This window comes from Drosophila suzukii, chromosome 3, assembly GCF_043229965.1.
Source record: "Drosophila suzukii chromosome 3, CBGP_Dsuzu_IsoJpt1.0, whole genome shotgun sequence".
Taxonomy (NCBI): Eukaryota; Metazoa; Arthropoda; class Insecta; order Diptera; family Drosophilidae; genus Drosophila; species Drosophila suzukii.
Genome location: NC_092082.1, coordinates 90,556,717 through 90,578,359, shown reverse-complemented (window position 1 = coordinate 90,578,359; position 21,643 = coordinate 90,556,717). Strand labels below are relative to the sequence as shown.

Below are 21,643 nucleotides of genomic sequence, written 5' to 3'. Positions count from 1 at the left end.
ACGTATTTCCTAGGACTTTTAAAGGTGTCTAAAGGTATGCAATATTATTATTGCTTAAATAAGGAAATCAAACGAATAAATATATTTCTTCTTCAGTGCATAGTTCTCTTACTTTTATTTATAAAAGTTACTTATAGGAACACTCAAATTTTTAAAAGTTTCGAAAAGACCTTAAATAAACAAGAGGAAAAATCGGTGTAAACATGTTATTAACTTGTTTTTAGCCAATAAAAATGAAAAAAATAATCAAACAAACAATAACAAATTTTAGTTGATCTTAAAATAATGAAACAATGTTAATTTGACAAAACTCGAATTTTGTACATAGTGATTCTTCGTATTACTCATATACAATTTTTTAAAAATATTTTAATTCTTTTTGAATATTTTTTAAATTTGATTGACCTAATGACTATTTTAAAAATGCACATTTTTGTCAAATTTAAATTGCTTTATAGATAGTAGGGTTGAATTTATATTTTACCCCAAAATGTGTGCCATCTTTTAAATATTACGCATACGCCGTGTGTTCATAATAATATTTTTCGTCAAAATTCCTAAGTTTTTAACATTATTGATAGGCTTTTGCCATCATCATGCGTATGAGTCCACTGTAACCACCGAGGGCTATGCTATATGCTATATATCCCACCCGCACCCGAACACCCAAGTGTGCGCACCCACTCTTCGGCGAACTCTCTCTCCGCCGCTCTCCTTCTCTCTCCGAGTCCGTCCGTCCGTCTCCGGCGGAGTGGCTCCGGATATTTCGGCAACGGCAACAGAAGCCTGGCTGTGCGAATAGCCGGAGATTTTCCCGAGCGAGCGAAGGGAAAACTGAACGCAACGGAAAACCGAAAGCCGAAGCGACGCTGCCTGCTGGCAAACATTTTCCATTTTCGCAGTCCTGTAATCAGTTGTGTATAGGACACTCGCGTGCGCGCGTCGAACGGTTTCTGGCCTTATATGCGGACTCGAATGCGGATGAGCAGTGTGTGTGGAAAAGTGTGTGAAAAGTCTGACGGCGAAACGGTAAACGGGGAAAACGCTGCGCGGTTTTTCCAGCTCTCGGGTATTTTTTTAATAACTAGATTTCAACTGGTAACGATGGTTGCTGCTGCCTAAAAAATTTTTAACAATAAGCGATCATAAATATTTTTGAAAAGTAACTACAGCTAGGGGGAATTTTCCAGCTAAAGCTTGGGCTACAGCTGCTGCCTCTGCCAGCGTCGCTGCCGCTGCCGCTGTCGCTGTTTGAGATAAAGGATATGCCCGGATCTAAAAGATACAGTTTTTCTTCTTGTTCCTTTTCTCCGCCGCTGCTGCTGCTGCTGCCTGGCATTTTCCCCACAGCAACAACAAATGTTGAGAAAGGACCCTAAGTAAATTGCCATATACTTGCTTTATGGCTAAAATGTAATATCGCAGAAAGTAAAAATTAAGTGAGCGGGAAAGTATGAGAAATAACTGAATAAGCCGAAATCATTAACAAATTAAATCGAGACACGCAAACAGGGGGCAGGAAAGTAAAGCTACCCACCTAGCCATACACAAATATCGAAAGGAGTCAAGTGTTCTTTGGAGGAGCTGTTTGCTGGCATGCTTTGAGGTTAATACCACCCACCCATCAGCCATCAACCATCAGCCATCACCGCCCCCTGCGCCTCCCACTCATCTCCGTTTTGGCCAATTTCTCCGTCTGCTTTCGCCGCTTTCTTTCTGCCGTCACCATCAAAAGGCATCGAAGGTAAATATGTGTATATAGTTATGTGTGTGTGTATATAAGCCAATGGGCTAACAAACTAACCTACAAAGTAAACAAAAGCGTTACGCTACAAATGCAAATTTTTCGCACACACACATGCTTAAGAACTATAAACAACAACTCATTTAACTGACGCCATGCCCCCATAAAAAAAAACAAACACAAACAAAAAACAACAAAGCTCAAGACTGGAAATGGAAAAAGAAAAGGTGGAAATGGCACACAACAAAGCAAAACGCACGCTTCTAAAGCTATTTGTATAAAATTTTAATCGCATGCGATTTATTTGACTAGGCGCCAAAGTCGCACATCAACGCACCCATACACACGCCATCAGGGAAAATCCTCACACACACAGATACTACTGGAAAAAAATGTGTTTATTTTTCGCGAAATTATGCAAAATATTTATGAGCCATTCCAGGTTTTCTATTTATTAATTGAGGATAGTAACTGAAAAGTTAAATATAGCTTTTCAAAGGAAATGCTGGGCAATTTTCATTTGAGATTTCTATTTGTTGTAAGAATTGTATTTTTCATATTTAAACAATTGCGAGTTTGTTTTTAGACACACACCTGGCCAACTTGTTTACCATTCTTGGTTTTATGAAAAATATTTTAAATTGCTCACATTTATGGCCTTTGGACCAAGTGTCGACAGTTTGTTTATAATTACAAAATAAGTGAAAGCATGCATATGTTTCGTTTTAAATTCGGAACCACTAGAATTTCAAATATCAATATTTACCCTTACAAAACAAAACAACGAACACTGAATTGTGTAATGGAGAAAACAAAGGAAATACTACTCAATAAATAATCATAAATTAGATTATCTAAATTTTTAACAATCTAAATTAATCCTGAAATGTATAATGAAAATACATTTCAAATTCCTTTTCACAATTTATGTTGTATTTAAAAAGTCTCATGATAGAATTACTAATTTGCCATAATCATGCTTATTTATCGACATCATTTGATAGGCTAAATATAATTAAAATGCAAATATTATGGGGGAACTGTATAATGTTCAGAATTTATATACATATAAAATAATGTATATTTCTCCTAATGGACCCCAAAACGTGGCGTTTAAATTTCCAATTATTCAGCCAAAATTTCCGTGCCACTTAATCCCCGACAAGCAGTTAAGGGGAAACAAACAAACAAAAGTTGTGTGCAACAATTGATAAGCTCCAAAAAGACTATCGTGCAGTTTGGCCATAAACCATCAGCCAAATGCCAATTCCATTTAGATGCACAAGCCGATTATAAAAGTCAACTTATGTTGGAAGAGTTTTTTCACTCATTCGACATTGATATATCGTGATTGATTAAGTTAAACCAGTTGGTCCCTGAATTTACTAGATACGATATGAAATTAGGGATCAAAATATAATAATAGATGTGATGATATATACAATATTCCTTATATTTCAATGCTTTTTAGTGGCAGAAATACTATAATATTATTATGATATAAGAACGTACCTTATAATATCTTATCAATTTTTGTTGTAGCACATTTCTTTGATCCAATATCTTTCTTATGCGTTTTAAAGCCCTTAAACAGAAGAGTGTTTTAAGATATTTAGCTTGCCTAAACGGAATTTGCTACGATCTATTTATATAATCCTTGTTGCTATTTGGCCAACTATTCTAAGTGCTTCCAGCTAGCAAAGGCTGCATCTGCACAATGAAATGAACTTGGTGGCGGGAAGCTGGATGAAAAAAACACTTAACGCGCAACTAAGCGACAATTGTTGTGTTGTGTGGCATTTAAAAATAGAATCAAGGTGCGCTCTAGTTTCATTCACCCATACAGCAACACATCCCCCCTCCCCCCCCCCCACTCACAAACACAGCCAAAGAGCCTACATAAAAGTGGCTGCTGTTGTTTTGCAAGTGGGCGAATGAGAGGAAAAAGAGGCGGGGTAGGCGCAGAAATGTATGCTACACGAAACTGCAAATAGAAAAGTTATAAATAAAATTCACACGAACGAACATTGAAAAAATAAAGTCGGCAACTATTAAAATAAAATCCAAAGGTGATAATGGTTGAAATAAATGGTAAATCTTATTTATATAACCGATCAGTGACTTGTTAAATAAACAGTCATGACAGCCAATAAAATAAAGAGAACGTTTGCAGTATTGGAATATAATATATGGTGGATATATTAAAATGAAATAAAAATAAAAAGTAGTGTATAAAAAATACGAACTTGTATTTACAGGATTTTAATCATTTTACATAATTTTGCAATATTTTTTTAACTGGAGGTCCAATGCACTGTACCTAACAGAGAACGTTTTTTTTCACTGCATACTTTTGGACATCTTTATAAGTGATTACACATATATCCCTAGTGATTTCTGTCGTTCTCTTAATAAACGTAAACCATTATCTTTCTCAACATATAACTGGTCACTTTTGTTTACCTGTGAAAGGTCAGAACACCTTAACCTTGGTCAAAATGAAACTTTAACGCAAACCTTAAGACACGCGAGCTAATACAAAATGCTGCAAAATGATTCAACGCTTTTCGGCCATAAACTGCCTAATCACTTTTGGTGTCAGGTGCGTGGGCCATTCAATGACAGTGGTAATTACGGGCCCAATCGAATGATATAGTCTTGGCCTAAGTGACTAATGAGCAAGGGGCGTGACTATCGCCAAACGTTCTGTCTTCGTTGAATAATTAAGGTTGGTCAAATGAGCTGGCTCTTGGCTAAGTAACCTTCAGTTTGGAGTAACTTTGGTCAGTTTAAGAACACAGAAAAATTATCAAAAGAAGTGGTTCTTTGTTATTTCAAAAAAATATTTATGTATATAAAGGTGCACAAAAGTATGCTGTAAAAAATAAACCACACTTTTCTGAATGGGTTCATAGGAATTCTTGATTTAAAATATACTGATGCACACTTTGCGCACATTTACATATAAGTTATTCAAAAATCCTTCTAACAAAATCTATATTTTGTAACAGTTTCGTGTTGCAGTAACATTGCAAGCCATTTAAAAGCCTTTAAATATGTATCTAAAACCATTTTGTCCCTGCAAAGGCAACCGCAAGCCATTCCCAGCATGAACATCAATTTGCCAGCATTTGGCGACCATTAATGGTCATCTTATCGTGGAAAAAATACTGTTCCATTTCCCATGGTTAAAGCCATAAAAAATGTGTGTGCACACACACACAGATGCCACAGCTAAATGGGAAAACCAAACGTTTAACTTTCGAGCAGCAACAAACTTGAAATTTATATAGCCAACCACCAGATGTGTCTATAAAACTTACACATTCTGATCCATCCCATGTATGAGCATACATTTTGCGTAGGTTTTTCTTTTTTCTCTCTTATATTTTTATCGCCAGCTGATAAGAGCAAAGTTTGGCCGAAAGTTGGCGCCTGCAGCCGTAACACGCATACGCCATGTGTTACAAACGTCAGAAAAGAAATCAGAAAAAGAAAAACGAATACGAAAAGAAAAAAGAAACGAGATGAGAGTACCCACAATTTCAGAAAAGTTAAATGCCTTTGCTGCCGAGGATTTTGGTAACATTTTTTAATTGCCCCATGGGGGAATGGGCGGAAATCCACTTTTACAAGCGAACATATGTTGGCAGCAAGCAATTAACAAACCAAGTCCAGGCACAAAAAAATGTTAAAAGTTAAAAAAATTCCCAACTATAATATACCCCGCACTCATTTTTGTAATAGTCCTTTGCGTACTTTTGAAACTTTTGTTAAAAACCCCATTTTTTGAAAGCTTTTAAATGATCATCTTTGTTCTATAAGGAATAACACGTTGCATACTTTTAGATACCTTCCAAATGGATTTTAACACCTTAGTAAATTTTTTTAAAATCATAAATCTTTTGGATTCTATATTCACTTATAACAACGCGTAAAAGTATGCAATAAAAATAATCTTTCGACTGCCTGATTTAAAATAAAGTATTGCCTACTTTTAGACACCTTAAGAATTGATTTCGAAAACCTGGGTGATTTCTGCGACACCTCCGCATACCCTAGTTTTCTAGGAGGACCGGAAATGAAAATGTGGCCACATCCATGTTCAGCCACCCACGCAGGCCACTTACCAGCATTAATTACTATGTCGGGCCTGCCAAGTCAGCAACGAGCCACCAAAAAGTTGAAGGACCAACAGCAAAAAAATATTGCATACTTTTCCGAATTTTTCCCCCCAATTTGGCCGTTTTCCACGCTTTTCTCGCTCTCTCACTTTTCTGACAAGTTGTATGAGTTGCGAGAGTTGAATGTTTCTTTTTATTGCCATTGCCATCGCTTTTGTTGTTATTGTGCGGCCCTTGGTTTTGTTTTTGGCTAAATTTTTTATTATTTGGTCTGTTTATTGTTCTTGTAGATTTCCATGTTCATTGTGAACATAAAAATTAGGCAAGCCAAAACAAATGTTGAGCAAAAACCAGAAAAAAAGTTCGTTTTGCAGTTGATTTTTCGCAGAACAGAATAAAGTTGGGAAAAACAAATTCCGAAATGTGTAATTGGTTTTTGAGTGTGGGAAAAAACATATAAATAGTTTGAAAGCCGTAAAATTAGCATTTCTGTGAGGGTATATACACAGTGACTACAGAAAATTTGTAAACTAATAATGTAATTCAAACTTATATTCTAGAACTGGACAGTTATTTATAGTAAATTAGAAAATAGTTTGACAAAAATCACATAAGCAGACAAATTATACCAACAAGCAATTATATCTTCTAAGCCAATTTAACTTGTTTCGATTTTTTTCCTCCATCTTGGCGGAAATAAATTAAGGCAGCTCATAAATTAAATCAATTCAAGCAAAAAAATTGCTGTCCAGTCAAGTTTTGTGGCTCAAACTCCCACATTTCTGGGCATATTTATAGCTTGGCCAGAACCCCGCTAAGCTTTTGCCTTTTTGGCCAAGAAAAGGGCACCGAATGAATTGGAATGATTGTCTGAAAGTTGGCGCATATCGCCGAACCGGAAGTTCCGGGGCCATCAAAACTAGCGGGTGGGATATCCTCCAATACATATAGTTATACCATATCCATGGATCGGTTTTCGGGGGTTTCGGGGAGTAGCCTTTGTAACGACTTATAGTTAAGAATTCGCGAACTACAAACTCCCACTCCAGCCATTTGAAGTTGTTGCAACTATTTTGGCAGTTTGCTTACAACGCTTTTTGTTGGCCTGGCCAACAATGAAGTCAGTTTCTTGTTGGCCATTGCCAAAAATAACTGCATTTTCTGGACGTGGGAGTTACTGAAACTTTCTCCATGGCTCGGAAATGCAGTGTGTAAAACTTTTTGCATAGAACAAGTCTCTAAATTTCCCTTTTTTGCCCTAGATTGCATTTTTAGTAAGCTCTAACTGCTGTCAAATTAATGAAAACTGATTGCACCATAGATGGCCAGTAACTAGCTTCCGCCATCAAAATTTTCCCTCATCCTTTTCCCTTGGAAAATGCCGGGAGTCACATGTGTGCACAATGTACATATATGTATCTTGAGCTGATTGCCTTCTAATGCTTGAATGAATCCAAGTGGCCCTATGCCACTCGAAATGTATACAGTTCATGGTTAAGTTCATCATTCCGGGCGACTTTAAGTGCAGGAATTGCTCATCTGTGATTGCTACTTCATTTTGGATGAGGCCACTTCAGCTGCAATTTTGCTGCAGATACTTTTTTGAAGGGCTCTTTTGGTTGATGCTCAAAAATAATGCGGAAAAATAGAGGGTTCAGGGTTAGCAAAACATTGTTGTAGTTAGGCAAACTAACTAGAAACTGCTTGTCATTCTCAAGAAACCAAACTTTTTATAAATCGAGAAAAAAGATTTATATAAATTGAACGTTAAAGGTTACAAAATGGTGTTCTATTTTTAAGTTGGTTCTATGTTTATTGTTAAATGTATTTTTAAAATCTTAGGTTTTCCTATCAAAAGAAAATATATGTAACAACAGACTATGAAATTATAGGAAGTATTACTAACAGTATAAAGAAAGAAAAGGCAACGGTTCCTTAAAAAATACTTAAATAGTTGATTCCTCAGTCATTAACGTATTTTAAGAGCCAACTAATAGAAGTATTTTCCGGAGACCTCTGCAAAAAACAAGGAAATTCCGCTAAGTTTAGGTGCTATATATACTCTTAACGATATACAGGTGCCAGTAATTACGTGTCGCGTGCCGGAAGTGCGATTAGAGCATCAGGAGCGACTAATAATGTCCCGGGGCTCGATTCGCTCCTTTGTTGATTCAAGATAGCCGAGAATGTTTTTGCCGAAATGGCTTTTCCCTCTTATGTTTAACTAAAAAACTGAAAGCCAAAACGCCATATGCTGCACGTTGCTTTTTTCGAGGCTCCTGGGAGTCGTTTGTTATTGTTGCCTTGAGAATTCAGTTGGCTTATCTAAGAGGAGGTGGCGAAAAGAAGAAGGAGGTCGTGGTTGCCAGCTGGAAATACCCTCTTAAATTATCGCACTCGTTTCCATTAACCACCGAAAACTAACTGCAAAAAGAAGGGGGTGGCTTTTCATCAACACTTTTAGCTTTTTAGCTGATTTCCCCAAGCTCCGCTACTTGGCGAAGACTCAAAGCGAATGTCAAATGGCTGAATTAAAACTAAGTTTATGCAGTGCCAAGCTAATAAAGTCCCGAACGCACTTTGTTGGTCTCTTTATGAAGAATAATGACTTCCTTTCGACTATCTCATAACTCTCTGATAGGCCATTTGTATCTACATTGGCCGAGGGCCAACTTCCTCTCATATCTTACATCTCTTGGCAATTGGCAGAATATATTTTGGCACAATTACCAACTTTAATTATGCGTCATGCTGTCAGATATTTACAGATAATTTATACCACATGATAGGGTTCAGAATTGAGGGGTAGATAAGATACAAATTTACGAGGGTGAAAGGGAAATTACTAGGATAAAACAAGTGTCTATAAGTATGCTACAGCTTTTTTGTGATCCAAAACTTCATATTTATAATTTATTGCTGCGTACTTTTAGACACCTTTTGAATTTATTACCACCTATGGAATGATAATTGTCATAAATATGTCCAAAAGTATGCTACAATTTTATTTGAAATCCAATACTCCTAGTTTCTTATTTATTGCTGCCTATTTTTAGACACTGTTAGATTTGAATATAAAACTCTGGCGAGTTCTGTGTCACAACCACAAAAAAGTATTCATTTAAGGCCATTAAACAACACAATTCTTGTTTCCCATTAATTGATTTCAGACATTAAGCAGGGGTCATTAGTCAACAATAAAGCCAATTATAAATCCATCTTCTAACCAAAAAATTAATTGCAAAGCTTAGTTCAAATATCAGCATCAATTAAATCACATTTGTGTCACCATTCATCAGCATGTTTATGTGAAAACTGTCCAATCATTGGCAAAAACATTAGGCTGGTCCAAAAACCATATATCGATTTGCCTGTCAGCAACTTAGGTGTCTTGTTTAAGTGCCGTCATGATTAATAATTGAACGTTTATCCGGTCGACCGTTTGGAAAACAATCAGTCCATTATCTCGAATCCCCAGCAGACTCATGTCAGTAGCACAGTGCACACAATATCCCCTCTAATCTGTGGCAAATGCATTTCCACTTGGCACTTTCGAACCGAGATACACGGAGATTCATGTTCATTATTTGCCCATTTAACATTGGTGGCCTGATTTTGGCCAAAAGCCGGATTGAAAAGTGTTGAAAACCCCAAATCAACTGTCGTCATCGCTTGCCTTGGTGGAAAGCCAGGAAAAGCAAGAAAAGCCAGGAGAGCCACCTAAAAAAAGGCATATAATTGGCGTTGATTTATTGTCTTTGGTAGGCGCAACGAGATTTGCCCACGAACCAAACCTCATGGGCGCATGCCAACAAAGGCTTAGGCAAAAAATTCAATTTTTGTAGTTCACAGAGCGGCCCCCAATAAAAAAAATATGATATACAAACCCAGATATGCCGTAGATATGACCGCAACTTAACAATGCTCTCCAAATTGTAGTGGCTCTGTGGTTTTTGCAGTTGCGTGTTATATCGGTTCGGCTCTGGAAGTCCCTATTTAGATATCTCCGGGTTCGTTTAGCCGTCTTTCGAGCTTGGCACTCCTCTCATTGTGCCAGTCTGTCTCAGTTGTCCGTGAAAGTGGCATGAAAACAGCAGGAAACGACAATGGAACCGCCTCGGAGACATGGAACCCGCACAGTGTGATAATCATGAAAAGGATTAAAAGAAGGAATGAATTGTAGTAATTAAAATGTTTAAAAAGCATCAATATTTTGTATTTTTATGGATTTTTATAGCTTGTAAAAACGAAAATTATATTTAGGAGTTTAAAAAATGGTTACTACCTAAGGTAATTAATTAGATTACCTACTTTAGAAATACATTTATAAACCTTTTATTAATTTTTAAAATATTTCTTAAAATTTTACCCTTTTTTATTTACTTAAATATATAATGTTTAGAAATATTCAAAAAATATTCACCATATTCATAATTAATATTCTATACCTTCCTCAAACTTAAGCGGTCTCTAAATAGTTATTTAACCGTAAGTGATGATTAATCCAATCTCTTTTTATGTGTTAATTTTTTATTCAAATCATATATATCCTATCCGCATTTATCATTTATGTCCTCGTCTATCAATTTATTGAGTATATTTTCCCATTAAATAAAACATTCGCTGTATTTGCAAATCATTAGGAGTGACTCTGCTGCTGAATAATTTCATTTTATATATAAATACTCGTTCGCCGAGCTCTTCCCCCACCAGCAATGTCAAATATATTTTTGTATAAATACGAAAACCACTGTTGACAATTTCAGTTTGGCAGAAAGAGTGGGAGGCCTGGCGTGCGTTCTTGTTTAGTTTTAGTTCTGGCTTTATTTTTCATCATTCGAGTGGCATTGCATGACTGCATGCAAGTTGCTTTTGGCCCGGCCAAGCCTTGTCCTTGCCTCGAATGCTGCTGTTGTCGTTGCCATTTATAAGTTTAAGTCCTGACATGCCACCAGAGGACCCACAAAGCCCCCCAAAAGTCCCTCGAAATCCCCGGTATCTTGGCAGCGGCAAGAACAACACACAACACAATTAGACAAATGAATAAACATACGGTTCTTGCCAAGGGAATTTGCATATCCCTTTTGCAATCCGGCTTGAGTGCATTTCGGTGTGCTCCCAGAAATATTCCCTTCTCAAATCAGCAATTGGCTAATAAGGATTTTCGCATTATGGCGTTTACACTCTGACCTGGTTTAATATTTAATTAGCCTTGTCCTGGCAGTGAATGGAATCGAATCGACGCGACTCGCTCCGTTGCCCGGTTATTCGAGGGTGTTCGTGCGCTCTTGGCCGGAAGCACATGTCGTATACGTGATATTTGACAAACATTTTACATGCACAGGCACACAATTGCACAGGCACCCACACACAGGCCCGAAAACTGCATTCGAAAGCATGTGCGTGTGTGTATGTATGGGCCGGGAGTGTTGAAAAGGAATGCTACAGAGAGAGAAAAAGTATATTGTTTGGTTATTTTCAGATCCTTAATTAAAAACACAAAAATATTTTCAGAGGTTTAAAAATATCCTTAAAGATTTTTAGAAAAAACTAATATATTATCTAAAAAATCTACACATAAAACTAAAGCTAAACAGCTAAAATATTTATAAATTAGTTTAACTATTAATGTTTTATTATAGTACTGAAGAACGGTATATTGCAATAATTCTTACAACACGAAAATATACAGATTTTTTTAACAGCCTAGTAACATATTGTTTTTTTAATAGATTTGCTCAAGAGATATAACTTAATTCAAATTGTAGTAAAATAATTACAAAATAAAGATTTTTCATCTTGATTGTTTGTTTCAAGTTAGGATCTCTAATTTTTTTCTAGTTCTTAAATCAATTCTAATGACATTAAATATTTTTCTTAAGTGCACTAGGGGAAACCCTGACCATGCCTGTGCCAAAGGCGTGACTCCAACATGGTTTCAAATGTTGTAAAATGCAGGCCGTTGCACGCTTTCCACTCCCCCACTTTCCCCCCTCACCCACGCTTTTTCCCATTTTCCTGTCATTTTCCCGCACTTTTCCCATCGACTGGGCCACAGAGATTTGTGCTAAATAAAGTCATGAAATTAGTTGGCTGCAGCTCGAGCTGCTAAGTATGACATTGTAGTCAATTTTATGGCGCTCTTCGCTTTTAATGCTGTTTATGCTAATGGCAAAGAACATTTAGCAGTTGCTTGTGGCTTAAGGAGCTTGCTTTGGTTAAAGATATTGATTCCACTTCGAGCTTGACTCGGGGAGCAGGCATAAATATTTAAGACTTACTTTGGCGATTTATGAATTATTTATGCTTTCAGCAAGAAAGTGCGGAAGAGCCTGAAAATCCAAAAGCTACTGGGAAATTAAGTTTTCCGCCAACCAATTTTCGACAAACTTGTTTAGGATACTCTTATTTGGCAAGTGACTTTAGGGGAAAAATCTAAGAGTTGACTAGGGAGATTTTTTAAAAGTTTTATAAAATTAGATAACATATATATTCTCGTTTTTAAAGAGGTAATATGGTTTATTTGCAATATAATATGCTATAATTTTTTGGTGATTTTTAAAATTGCCATTTGCTTTGTACACCTTTGGAAAACCGGAAATTGATGGATCGAATTGCCTTTAGATTTAAGTGAAATGAACGTAGGATGAGTGGGTGAAAGGCGATCTTGAAAATGCAGAAATAGAAAGCTGCGAAAAAGGAATATAAATACTTTTACTTGGATTAAAACTGTCAAAGCCATTTCCTCTCGAAGTGACCCCGTTTTTGGTCTATCTACCGCTTAATCAATTCCAACTGAAAAATAGCCGTGACGTCGGAAATGGAAAACCCCTTTCCACCGATTTCCCTCCCTAAGCTAACAGGGGTTTTGTGTGTGTGAGTGGGTGGGTGGGTGCAAATAGAATGGAAATGCAAAATGGAAATAGAGTGGAAATAGTCTGCAGCACACACTTTTTGACTTTTCGCTGATAAATATTGAAGTGCTGTTGAAATTTGTCAGAGTAAAAACGGGAAAAGTTCGCCGAAGATTTGATTTAAGCTGGTGCAGGCGAGTCATTGCGAGAAAATTCAATTTGTGGATTTATGGGATTTTATTTGCGGATTGCTTATATTATGGGGAATGAGCAATAAACGTAATCGAATAGTCAAAATTGCATGGGTGGAAAATTAGCAAGTAATTGCTGTCAATGTTTCTGTTTAAATAATGAATATTTATGGCGATTTTAGTAATCTAATATCTGTATTGATTTTCCTGTGATAAATTGTTTGAATACTTGGTGACTGCAAATATTTAACAAGCCAACAAAAAATATATTCCACATGAGAATTTAATATGTAAGCCAATTATAATTGATTTTTCATTTTAATTCTAGGTTATATTTAATATAATATTGGACATGACCTTTCGTTTATTGGTTTATCTATTTCGAATTGCGTTTATTTGTTTTCCTTGGGACTTCTAAAACACTTCAATAACAACGTCAACAATGCAACTCAATATCTTAAGCTGATTTGCATTGTGTTTATGCTGTCGAAGCCAAGCAAATCCACAGTTGGAATAAATTCGCTTTCAATTCATTTGCATGCAAAGTGCTCATTAATTTCATCTGGGAAAGAGCCTTGCCACGCCCACAAAAATACACCACCCACTTTGCCCTGCAGAAATTGCAGCAAGGTAAAGGTGCTGCAAGTACGCCAAAGAGCGCGCATAACTCGATTCGCCTTTGATTTATGGCACGCAATAATAATCTTCATTTGCATCTTGCCCCAGGCAGTGGGAGTCAACAAGGCGTATACTCGATGTGCTCATATATAAATGGTGTGGATGGGGCTGAGTGCCTAAAGGTGTACCATACCCACTGCTGCGGCTACGAGTTGCACTTCCGGCAGCTGCAAGTGTCCTTGCACTGGCTTTCAGCACTGATTTATGTGAGCCGGAAAATATTATTATTAAGTTTGGGTTATATTTTAAAAATAAATAGTTTGCTTTATATAATTTTAAAGACCCAAAACATTTTAAAATCTTTATTCTTAATAAAAAACATTTTTTTTTGTGGATGTATTTTAAGTAATCAAAATTTCACATTTAGTTATTATTTTTCAATGAACAACTTCTTCTGTAAGATAAATAATTTTAAGGGCAGATGGACCAATATATATATTTTATAACCGAAATAATTTATCACTACCATGATATATAATTAAATACGATTTTGGAACCACTTTTAAATGTAATTTTAGGTGTCTAAAAGTATGCAACAATATATTTTAAACTCATAAGTTCAAATAACTCATTTATTCTATTATTCACTGCATACTTTTAGACACCTAAAATTACACTTAATATTGTTTTCAAAACACTACCTATTTCTGTGGCACCCCTCTCAATGTAACTTGTTATTTTCCCAGTGTAATATCTATCTCACCTGCTCTCTTCTTCCATTTCGTTACAGCAATGGTAGCCTCATTAGCGACTTAGCAGAATGGCGTAAAGGAAACCGAAACCGAAAACCACAAAAAAAAGAAAAGGATACGCTGAAAGGGATTCAGAGCAGCAGCCGCTGAAAAGGTGGAGAACCCATAAAAAAAGGACAAAGAAATTGTATACTCTCAGCGAATTTCAGGCATAATGAGTTCGCTCTTGGGCCCCTAAAAACCGAGCACCTCAAATGCAAATTGATATTAGGCCGCCAATCATAATCAGCACCGAAATTAATTAGACACGGCAGCCAGTCAACAATAAGTCAGGAGCAACCATGGCCTCACCGCCGGAAAGTCCCATCGAGGAGGTGGTCTATGAGTTGGAACACACACGAGTGCCTAAGCCCATTCCCGTAGCCCTCGAGGATCTGTGCCGGCAGACCAAGTTCACCAAACAGGAAATCCGGGTCATGTACAGAGGATTCAAAACGGTAGGATAACAAATGATTTATGTAATCCAAAAATTATCAGTTATTAATTGTTTACCTCTTAAATAGATAGTTGTGTTTGTTTTATAACTTATAAAGGTGTTTACAAGTAGGCTTTAATATATGTTAGATCCAACGAAATACTTGCCTACTTTTAGACGCCTTAATAAGTGTTTTAAAAATCATCAGTAATAAATTAAATTTAAATAAATTAGATAAAATATATAATTATTTGTAATGGGGTTTTATATTACCAAGATGTAGGCTTCAATGTTTAGCCCAAAGACTTAGGATGATTCCTTTTCATTGCCTACTTTTAGATGCTTTAATAAGTGTTTTTACAACCCCCAGTAATAAATTAAATTTGAATGCTTTCCCTAAATTTAGAGTCTATAATACCAGGAAAGTCTACATAAAATATTTCTTAACTGTGAATTTCCCTCGATGACTGAACGACAGAATAAATGACATAAATTCTGGAGCGAAACTCTTTTCATAACATCTCCACCCACTTAACCCAAAAAATATAGCCCTCAAGTTTATGGTCCAAAGACAACTTGCTGGCCAGTTGCGATGTAAAAAGGAGAGCTCTTCGAATGGCTGCCCTTTTAATGCACACGCGTTTTGAATTTCATTGCAAATGAATTCGCTGCTTGTAAGCGATTGTGTGTCCAAGCACTTTGCCACCAAAGAGTGCGGAAAATGGCTCGCTCAGCGCAAAAGTTTCAATATGTGGGTCAACAAGAGATGAGCTGGGGGTCAAGTAAATGGATGGTTTGAGCCAGAGTCCGTTTGGCTCACTTGGAGTTTGCCCTATTGACTGTTTGGCCCATTGATAGTTTGTCTTTGTGACACTTTGCTCGCTGATACCTCGATGATGATTTGCCCTTTTTTTTGCTGATTGGCAACTTGTATTCTTGAGTTCCTAACTACTATGAATGGAACACTTTTTGAACCTTTTTGTAGTCGTAGACTTTACTAATTGTAAATTAAATATCAAAAAAGTATTATTTTGTTAAATTATATTATTTAAATATTTAGATATTCTTGCTATATATAAAATTTCATATTATATTTTAAGAGTAACCAAACTTGTGGTAATGCCTTCCTAATCAAAAGCTCTCATAAGTTATGCAAGATTCCTCGCCGTCTAGTCCTCTTAGCCCCTTTGGAATCCAGTGTCATTACATTTGCCTTTTTCTTTATTAACCGAGCAAACACTTTCATGGCGATTTCTTTCCTTTTTCGCAGGAATGTCCCGAGGGCGTGGTGCACGAGGATTGTTTTAAGGATATTTACGCCAAATTCTTTCCACATGGCAGTAAGTATTTGAGAATGTATGTGCGACTGTGAGTCGTATATAAATGTCCCCCATTTAGGGTGTGTATTTGTGTATGTGGGTGCTGTCGCTAAGGTCTTATGCTTTCCTTTTTATAGTTGCGCGTCATAAAGCGCCATTTAAGCAAACATTTCGTCCCTGCAGCAGCTGCGCCCAAATGCCAAAATACCCCAAAATACCCGAACAGCAAAAAAAAAGAAATACAAGAAAATAAAAATCCCCCTGACACGCCTCCTTTGCTTTTTCTATTTATAAAGATTCGAGTTTATACGCTCATTATGTGTTCAAAGCGTTCGATGTTAATTGCAATGGCGCCATTAGTTTTCGGGTAATTATTTCCCATTATAATAACATTTACGCAATCTTTGGCGTTCACACCTTTTAATACATTTTAATGATTATTAGGATTTACTGGTCACCTTGTCGACCCTGCTGAGGGGTTCGGTGTACGAACGACTGCGCTGGACCTTCAAGTTGTACGACCTGAACGGCGACGGAAGGATCAGTCGCGGCGAACTGAGCGAAATCATCTTGGCCATTCACGAGCTTATGGGTAGGAGACCACATCAGCCTGAGGACGATCGCAAGGCGAGGGATCAGGTGAGGGAACACATTCGATCTCCAATCTTTTTTATCGACGAATTGGTTGGAATGAGGTTTCTCTTAGTATCGGCTTCCAAAGAAATCACTGTGTATTTATATTTACTTATAAAAGTGTCTAAAAGTATGCAATAAAATGTCTAACGGAGTAAGAAACACATTCTAGCACACTTTTAAACACCTTTATAATAAAATATATAACTAGGTTTTTAAAATTACTTATAACCTTAACGCTGTAATTGGGAATGGTACAACTTTTGGCTTAAGAATATATTGTAGCATACTTTTCGACATCTTTAATTTCAAGTTGTTTTTCTATAGTTTTCCATTTTGTTAAGTGTTTGTTCTGCCAAATTACACCCTCGGCAAAAGGTTATTTTTGGCTTACACAATTCAAGTTCTGAGCCTTACTCATGTCACTGAAGAGCTTTATTTATGTGGCGACAAATGCAAAACAAAATCCGTGTTTATCTCGAATGAGCGTCACGTTCTAGGCCTTTCTGCTTAAATATCTATCCGCATATTCATCGCACTTCCTCTGACGCAGATTTCGCTTCATTTTTATACCCGTTACTCGTAGAGTAAAAGGGTATACTAGATTCGTCGGAAAGTATGTAACAGGCAGAAGGAAGCGTTTCCGACCCCACAAAGTATATATATTCTTGATCAGGATCACTAGCCGAGTCGATCTAGCCATGTCCGTCTGTCCGTCTGTCCGTCTGTCCGTCCGTCCGTCTGTCCGTCTGTCTGTCCGTCCGGATGAACGCTGAGATCTCGGAAACTATGGGAGCTAGGCTATTGAGATTTGGCGTGCAGATTCCAGAGCTTCTTACGCAGCGCAAGTTTGTTTCAGCACAGTGCCACGCCCACTCTAACGCCCACAAACCGCCCAAAACTGTGGCTCCTACAGTTTTAATGCTAGAATAAAAATTTTAACTGAAATGTATTGTTTTCATCAATACCTATCGATTGACCCAAAAAAAAGTTTGCCACGCCCACTTTAACGCCCACAAACCGCGAAAACCTGTGACGCCCACAATTTGCATGCTAGATAAAAAACTTTAACTGAAATGTATTGGTCTTGTCGATACCTATCGATTGATCCAAAAAAAAATTGCCACGCCCACTCTAACGCCCATAACGCTTAAATCTGTATACCGCCGGTAGGTGGCGCATTTTAATCTCGCTTTGCTGCTTGCATATCTCCATTTAGCTGAGTAACGGGTATCTGATAGTCGAGGTACTCGACTATAGCGTTCTTCCTTGTTTATGCAAAAGCCACACTTCATGAAACGTGCAGCATCCGCTGACGTTAGTCGGTGCGGTGCACAGTGCGTATGAGTAATTATGATTGGGAACACACAGAAGTACGCAGATACAGATACAAATGGAATCCAAGGGATGGGAAGCGAAATTGCATCGGCTGTTGGGTGAAAGGCGAGTGAAGGGAAAACGGAAACTTTCATGTGCGGAAACAGCAGCGGATATTTTACTTAATGATGAAGGTTTCGCGTTTTCCCGTTGATAATGCTTCAATGAAAACGTCAATGAAAAGTCGCTGAAATTGAAATGAGGGATTAAATTGGAAAAGGATTTCTGATAGCCAAAGGCTGAACAATAATAAGAAAGAAAAATGGGGTTAATGAAATTTTACTTATTTTTCATTTATATTGATCAGGTTTTCACAACACAAAAAGGTTGAATTTTGGTATATTTAAATATTGTAGGAAATTAGAACTCCTAAAAATATTTCTTTAAAATATATTTTTATCACTTATAACTAAATCTGTTTTAACTTTTGTTGATCAGGTCGATCGTGTGTTCCGCAAACTGGACTTGAATCAGGACGGCATTATAACGATAGAGGAGTTTTTGGAGGCCTGCCTGAAGGACGACTTGGTAACGCGATCGCTGCAAATGTTCGACAACGACCTTTGATGACAAGAGGGCGAGCTTGAGCCAGGGCTACGCACTTCCAGGACTATAATATCCCTTATAGATCTTTAAATGCAATAAGCAACGCAAAGAAATTGACAACCCCATTAAAAAAACAAAAATATTAAAAAAAAGAAAGCAGAAGGAGTACCCAAACAAGCATGCAAAAACACCAGTGAAATTGATGGAAAACGAGGAAATGAAACATATTAGTAATTAACATTAGTTTAGGCAAAATATCGAAGGAAGAATCTTTAAACTTTATGAGTGTGTTATTATATAACTAACGATGAGGTCGACGAAGATTATAAAGATTATAAAGAATATGTAATTTTTTGAGCATATTATGAATTTAATCCTGCCGTGAAAAGCGAATTGGTCTTATATATGTATTTACTATATAAATATGTATATGTACGATAACTAAATGTGTAAATGAATTTAATTTCGAGAACAAAACTAAACAAAACCACCAAACCAATGTTTGATTCTGGAATGGAATTGGTATACCGACAACAAGAGAAACCGAGCTCTCAACACGATTTACTTTACTACAAATATGCATAAAGAGTAATAGAATACTAAAATATAAATTTACACTTAGCTAAATGGAATATTACCAACCAAAAGAACTATCTTAAATGAGTTTTTAGTTAAGATTTTTCAGTTTTCCTTATTTTCCGCAAGCTTTATTAAAAATTTAAGCCATTTGAGCCATTTTCTTCACTGTCAATTAAAGCATTAAATAATTAACAAGCGAAAAATTAATTTAATTCAGACTGTGGAATGTTCTATTAAACCCATTTTGAACGTGTGTGCTTATTTGCTTTGCATCAACTAATTGAATTTACAATTTGTCTCAATAAATCGGTTTGAAAAGGCAAAAAATAGATACTATATAAACACATGAATAAATAATGTATGGGTTTTGTGTGCCCGACCAACCACCGATATATAAAAATAGCACTTGACAATTACGGATTATTTAATATTTATACAAGGCCGTGTTGATTTTTTAATGTTAACTGCAATTCACAACATGAATCTTCAATTGAATTAAATTTTTATTAAATTACCCATGCCAGGAGATATATTTACACGCAAAAGTAACCCCCTATTCATCACCCCCAAAAAAACCTATAGATGGGGCGCTTCAGGAAAAGACGACAAAAGTTGTGCAGCGAAATGAAAATGTAACATAATATAGGAAAAGAGACGGTTTTTATAAAAACTCATACACAAACATTGAATGCTTAATTGTGCATCGACAAGACAAGACAATCAATGTGGTTTGATATTTCCTATTTCCTGTTTAGTTGTACACATTGTTCTTCCATTGTTGCTTTAAACAAAAAACATATTTCTGTATTGAAAACAAAGCCTTAAGCGAAGAACATTAAGAAATGAAATCAGTGGTTTATTGACGTCAGAACCTTTTTATTTAAATATTCAACCTAGCAGGTGTGTCGTTTAAAATGTGCTAACTGTGTACTAGAACAAGAAAATATCTAATTGTTGGGTTTCAAAACTTTGCCAACAGTAATTATTAAATTTAGAGGCTTAATATAGGTTCTACCATAATTTAATTTCGGTTGAATCGGAGCTTCAACTTTGTTAACTATATTTCCATCATATTTCAGAAAGGGTTCCAAAACAGTAATGTACCATCAGTCAAAACAAATAACTCCCATCAAAAGGCAAAGCCATTTTATGCGATTCCATCATCAAATAATCTTAGCTTTAGTAAATGTGTTGAAGAACATTTTGTTGAATAAAACTAATCTATGCGACCTACTCGGTAAACCACCCACAATTTCTAACTCTTAAGAAACGATCTATGCAATATGAACGTACACTGTCCAAAAAAAAGAAGTGCCCAAAAGGCAAACTAATTGATATTAACCTATCATCCGAATTGAGGAAAGCTAAGTGTCTAACTAGTCAACAAATAAATAATGAAATTGAAACGCTTATACCTAATGTTAAAACTAAAGATATTTATTTAACCAACCGAATTGGAAGATAATGTTATGATATCGGTTTTAGCTGCTAAATGTCTTGAAAGATTCGAACGGAATATCCACTACGCTATGTCGAAGTCAACGTTTAATTGTTACTAGCTAGATGGATTGGGGATCGAAATCGCTATCTAAGTCGGTTTCCGGTACCTGAACTTAATATGTGTAACTAACGTGTAGTAACTAATTCTTAGCATTACCTTACAACTACGTTTAATTCGCATTTAGTTGAAACTAAATTTAATCCAAATGTACCTATAGTAAATGTAAATTATGATAATAATTTTTCAGCCTAAGCGATTTGTAAAAGAAACCCAAGATGTTTATTATTTTCATCAGAACCTCCGGGAACCTAAATCTTTAAGTTAACTAAATAAATGATTTACGCTATAATACATACAAGAAAGGAAACTTAAAAAGAGGAAACGTGGTTAGTGATTTGGATTGTTTATAAGTAAATGATAGGAAAACCCTCTAAGCGTTTATTAACAAATAATACAACAATACCTATACTATAATACGACATGACAAATCCATCTATGTGTAAATTTAATTAATTTAATTGTCTAAATAACCCGATAATTCCATTTTACATTCATTACTCCTACCAGTTTTGCAAAAATTCGAAACTATTTGTTGTCAACTTTCCAAATAAATGTTTAACTTTACTAAAACAGAGAGTTAAAAGCTAAACCACTAACCTTCAGTTAAATACTGTCAGTTAAAGAAACACCTGATTTAACCTATGATTTTAGTCTGATAAATAAAAAATAAAATTAAATAGCAGACAAAAATAAAACAGTTCTTATGCCACTTAAAATAATTTTAATGAAAATTAAGAAAACTTAATTGAAAGCATGCCCAAAAACAAAATGGGTAAAAAGTCAAACAGATAAACAATTTTAATAAAAATAACACTTTAATTATGTACTTCTCTGAAGGCTTTTCATTAGGTGGGCTAACAACATTTTTCA

The 21,643-nt window shown here is 36.0% G+C and overlaps 1 protein-coding gene across 1 annotated transcript; it reads left to right on the top strand.

Annotated features, from left to right (window-relative positions):
* The first annotated feature begins 909 nt into the window (after nt 1-909).
* On the top strand, nt 910-21,599 carry LOC108015467 (A-type potassium channel modulatory protein KCNIP1). Its single transcript, XM_036819362.3, has 7 exons — nt 910-1,029; nt 1,351-1,744; nt 14,322-14,780; nt 16,029-16,098; nt 16,374-16,444; nt 16,522-16,716; nt 18,526-21,599. Exons 3-7 carry the CDS (start codon nt 14,625-14,627, stop codon nt 18,652-18,654), a joined length of 621 nt encoding a protein of 206 aa, XP_036675257.1. The 5' UTR covers nt 910-1,029; nt 1,351-1,744; nt 14,322-14,624; the 3' UTR covers nt 18,655-21,599.
* The last annotated feature ends 44 nt before the right edge of the window (nt 21,600-21,643 follow it).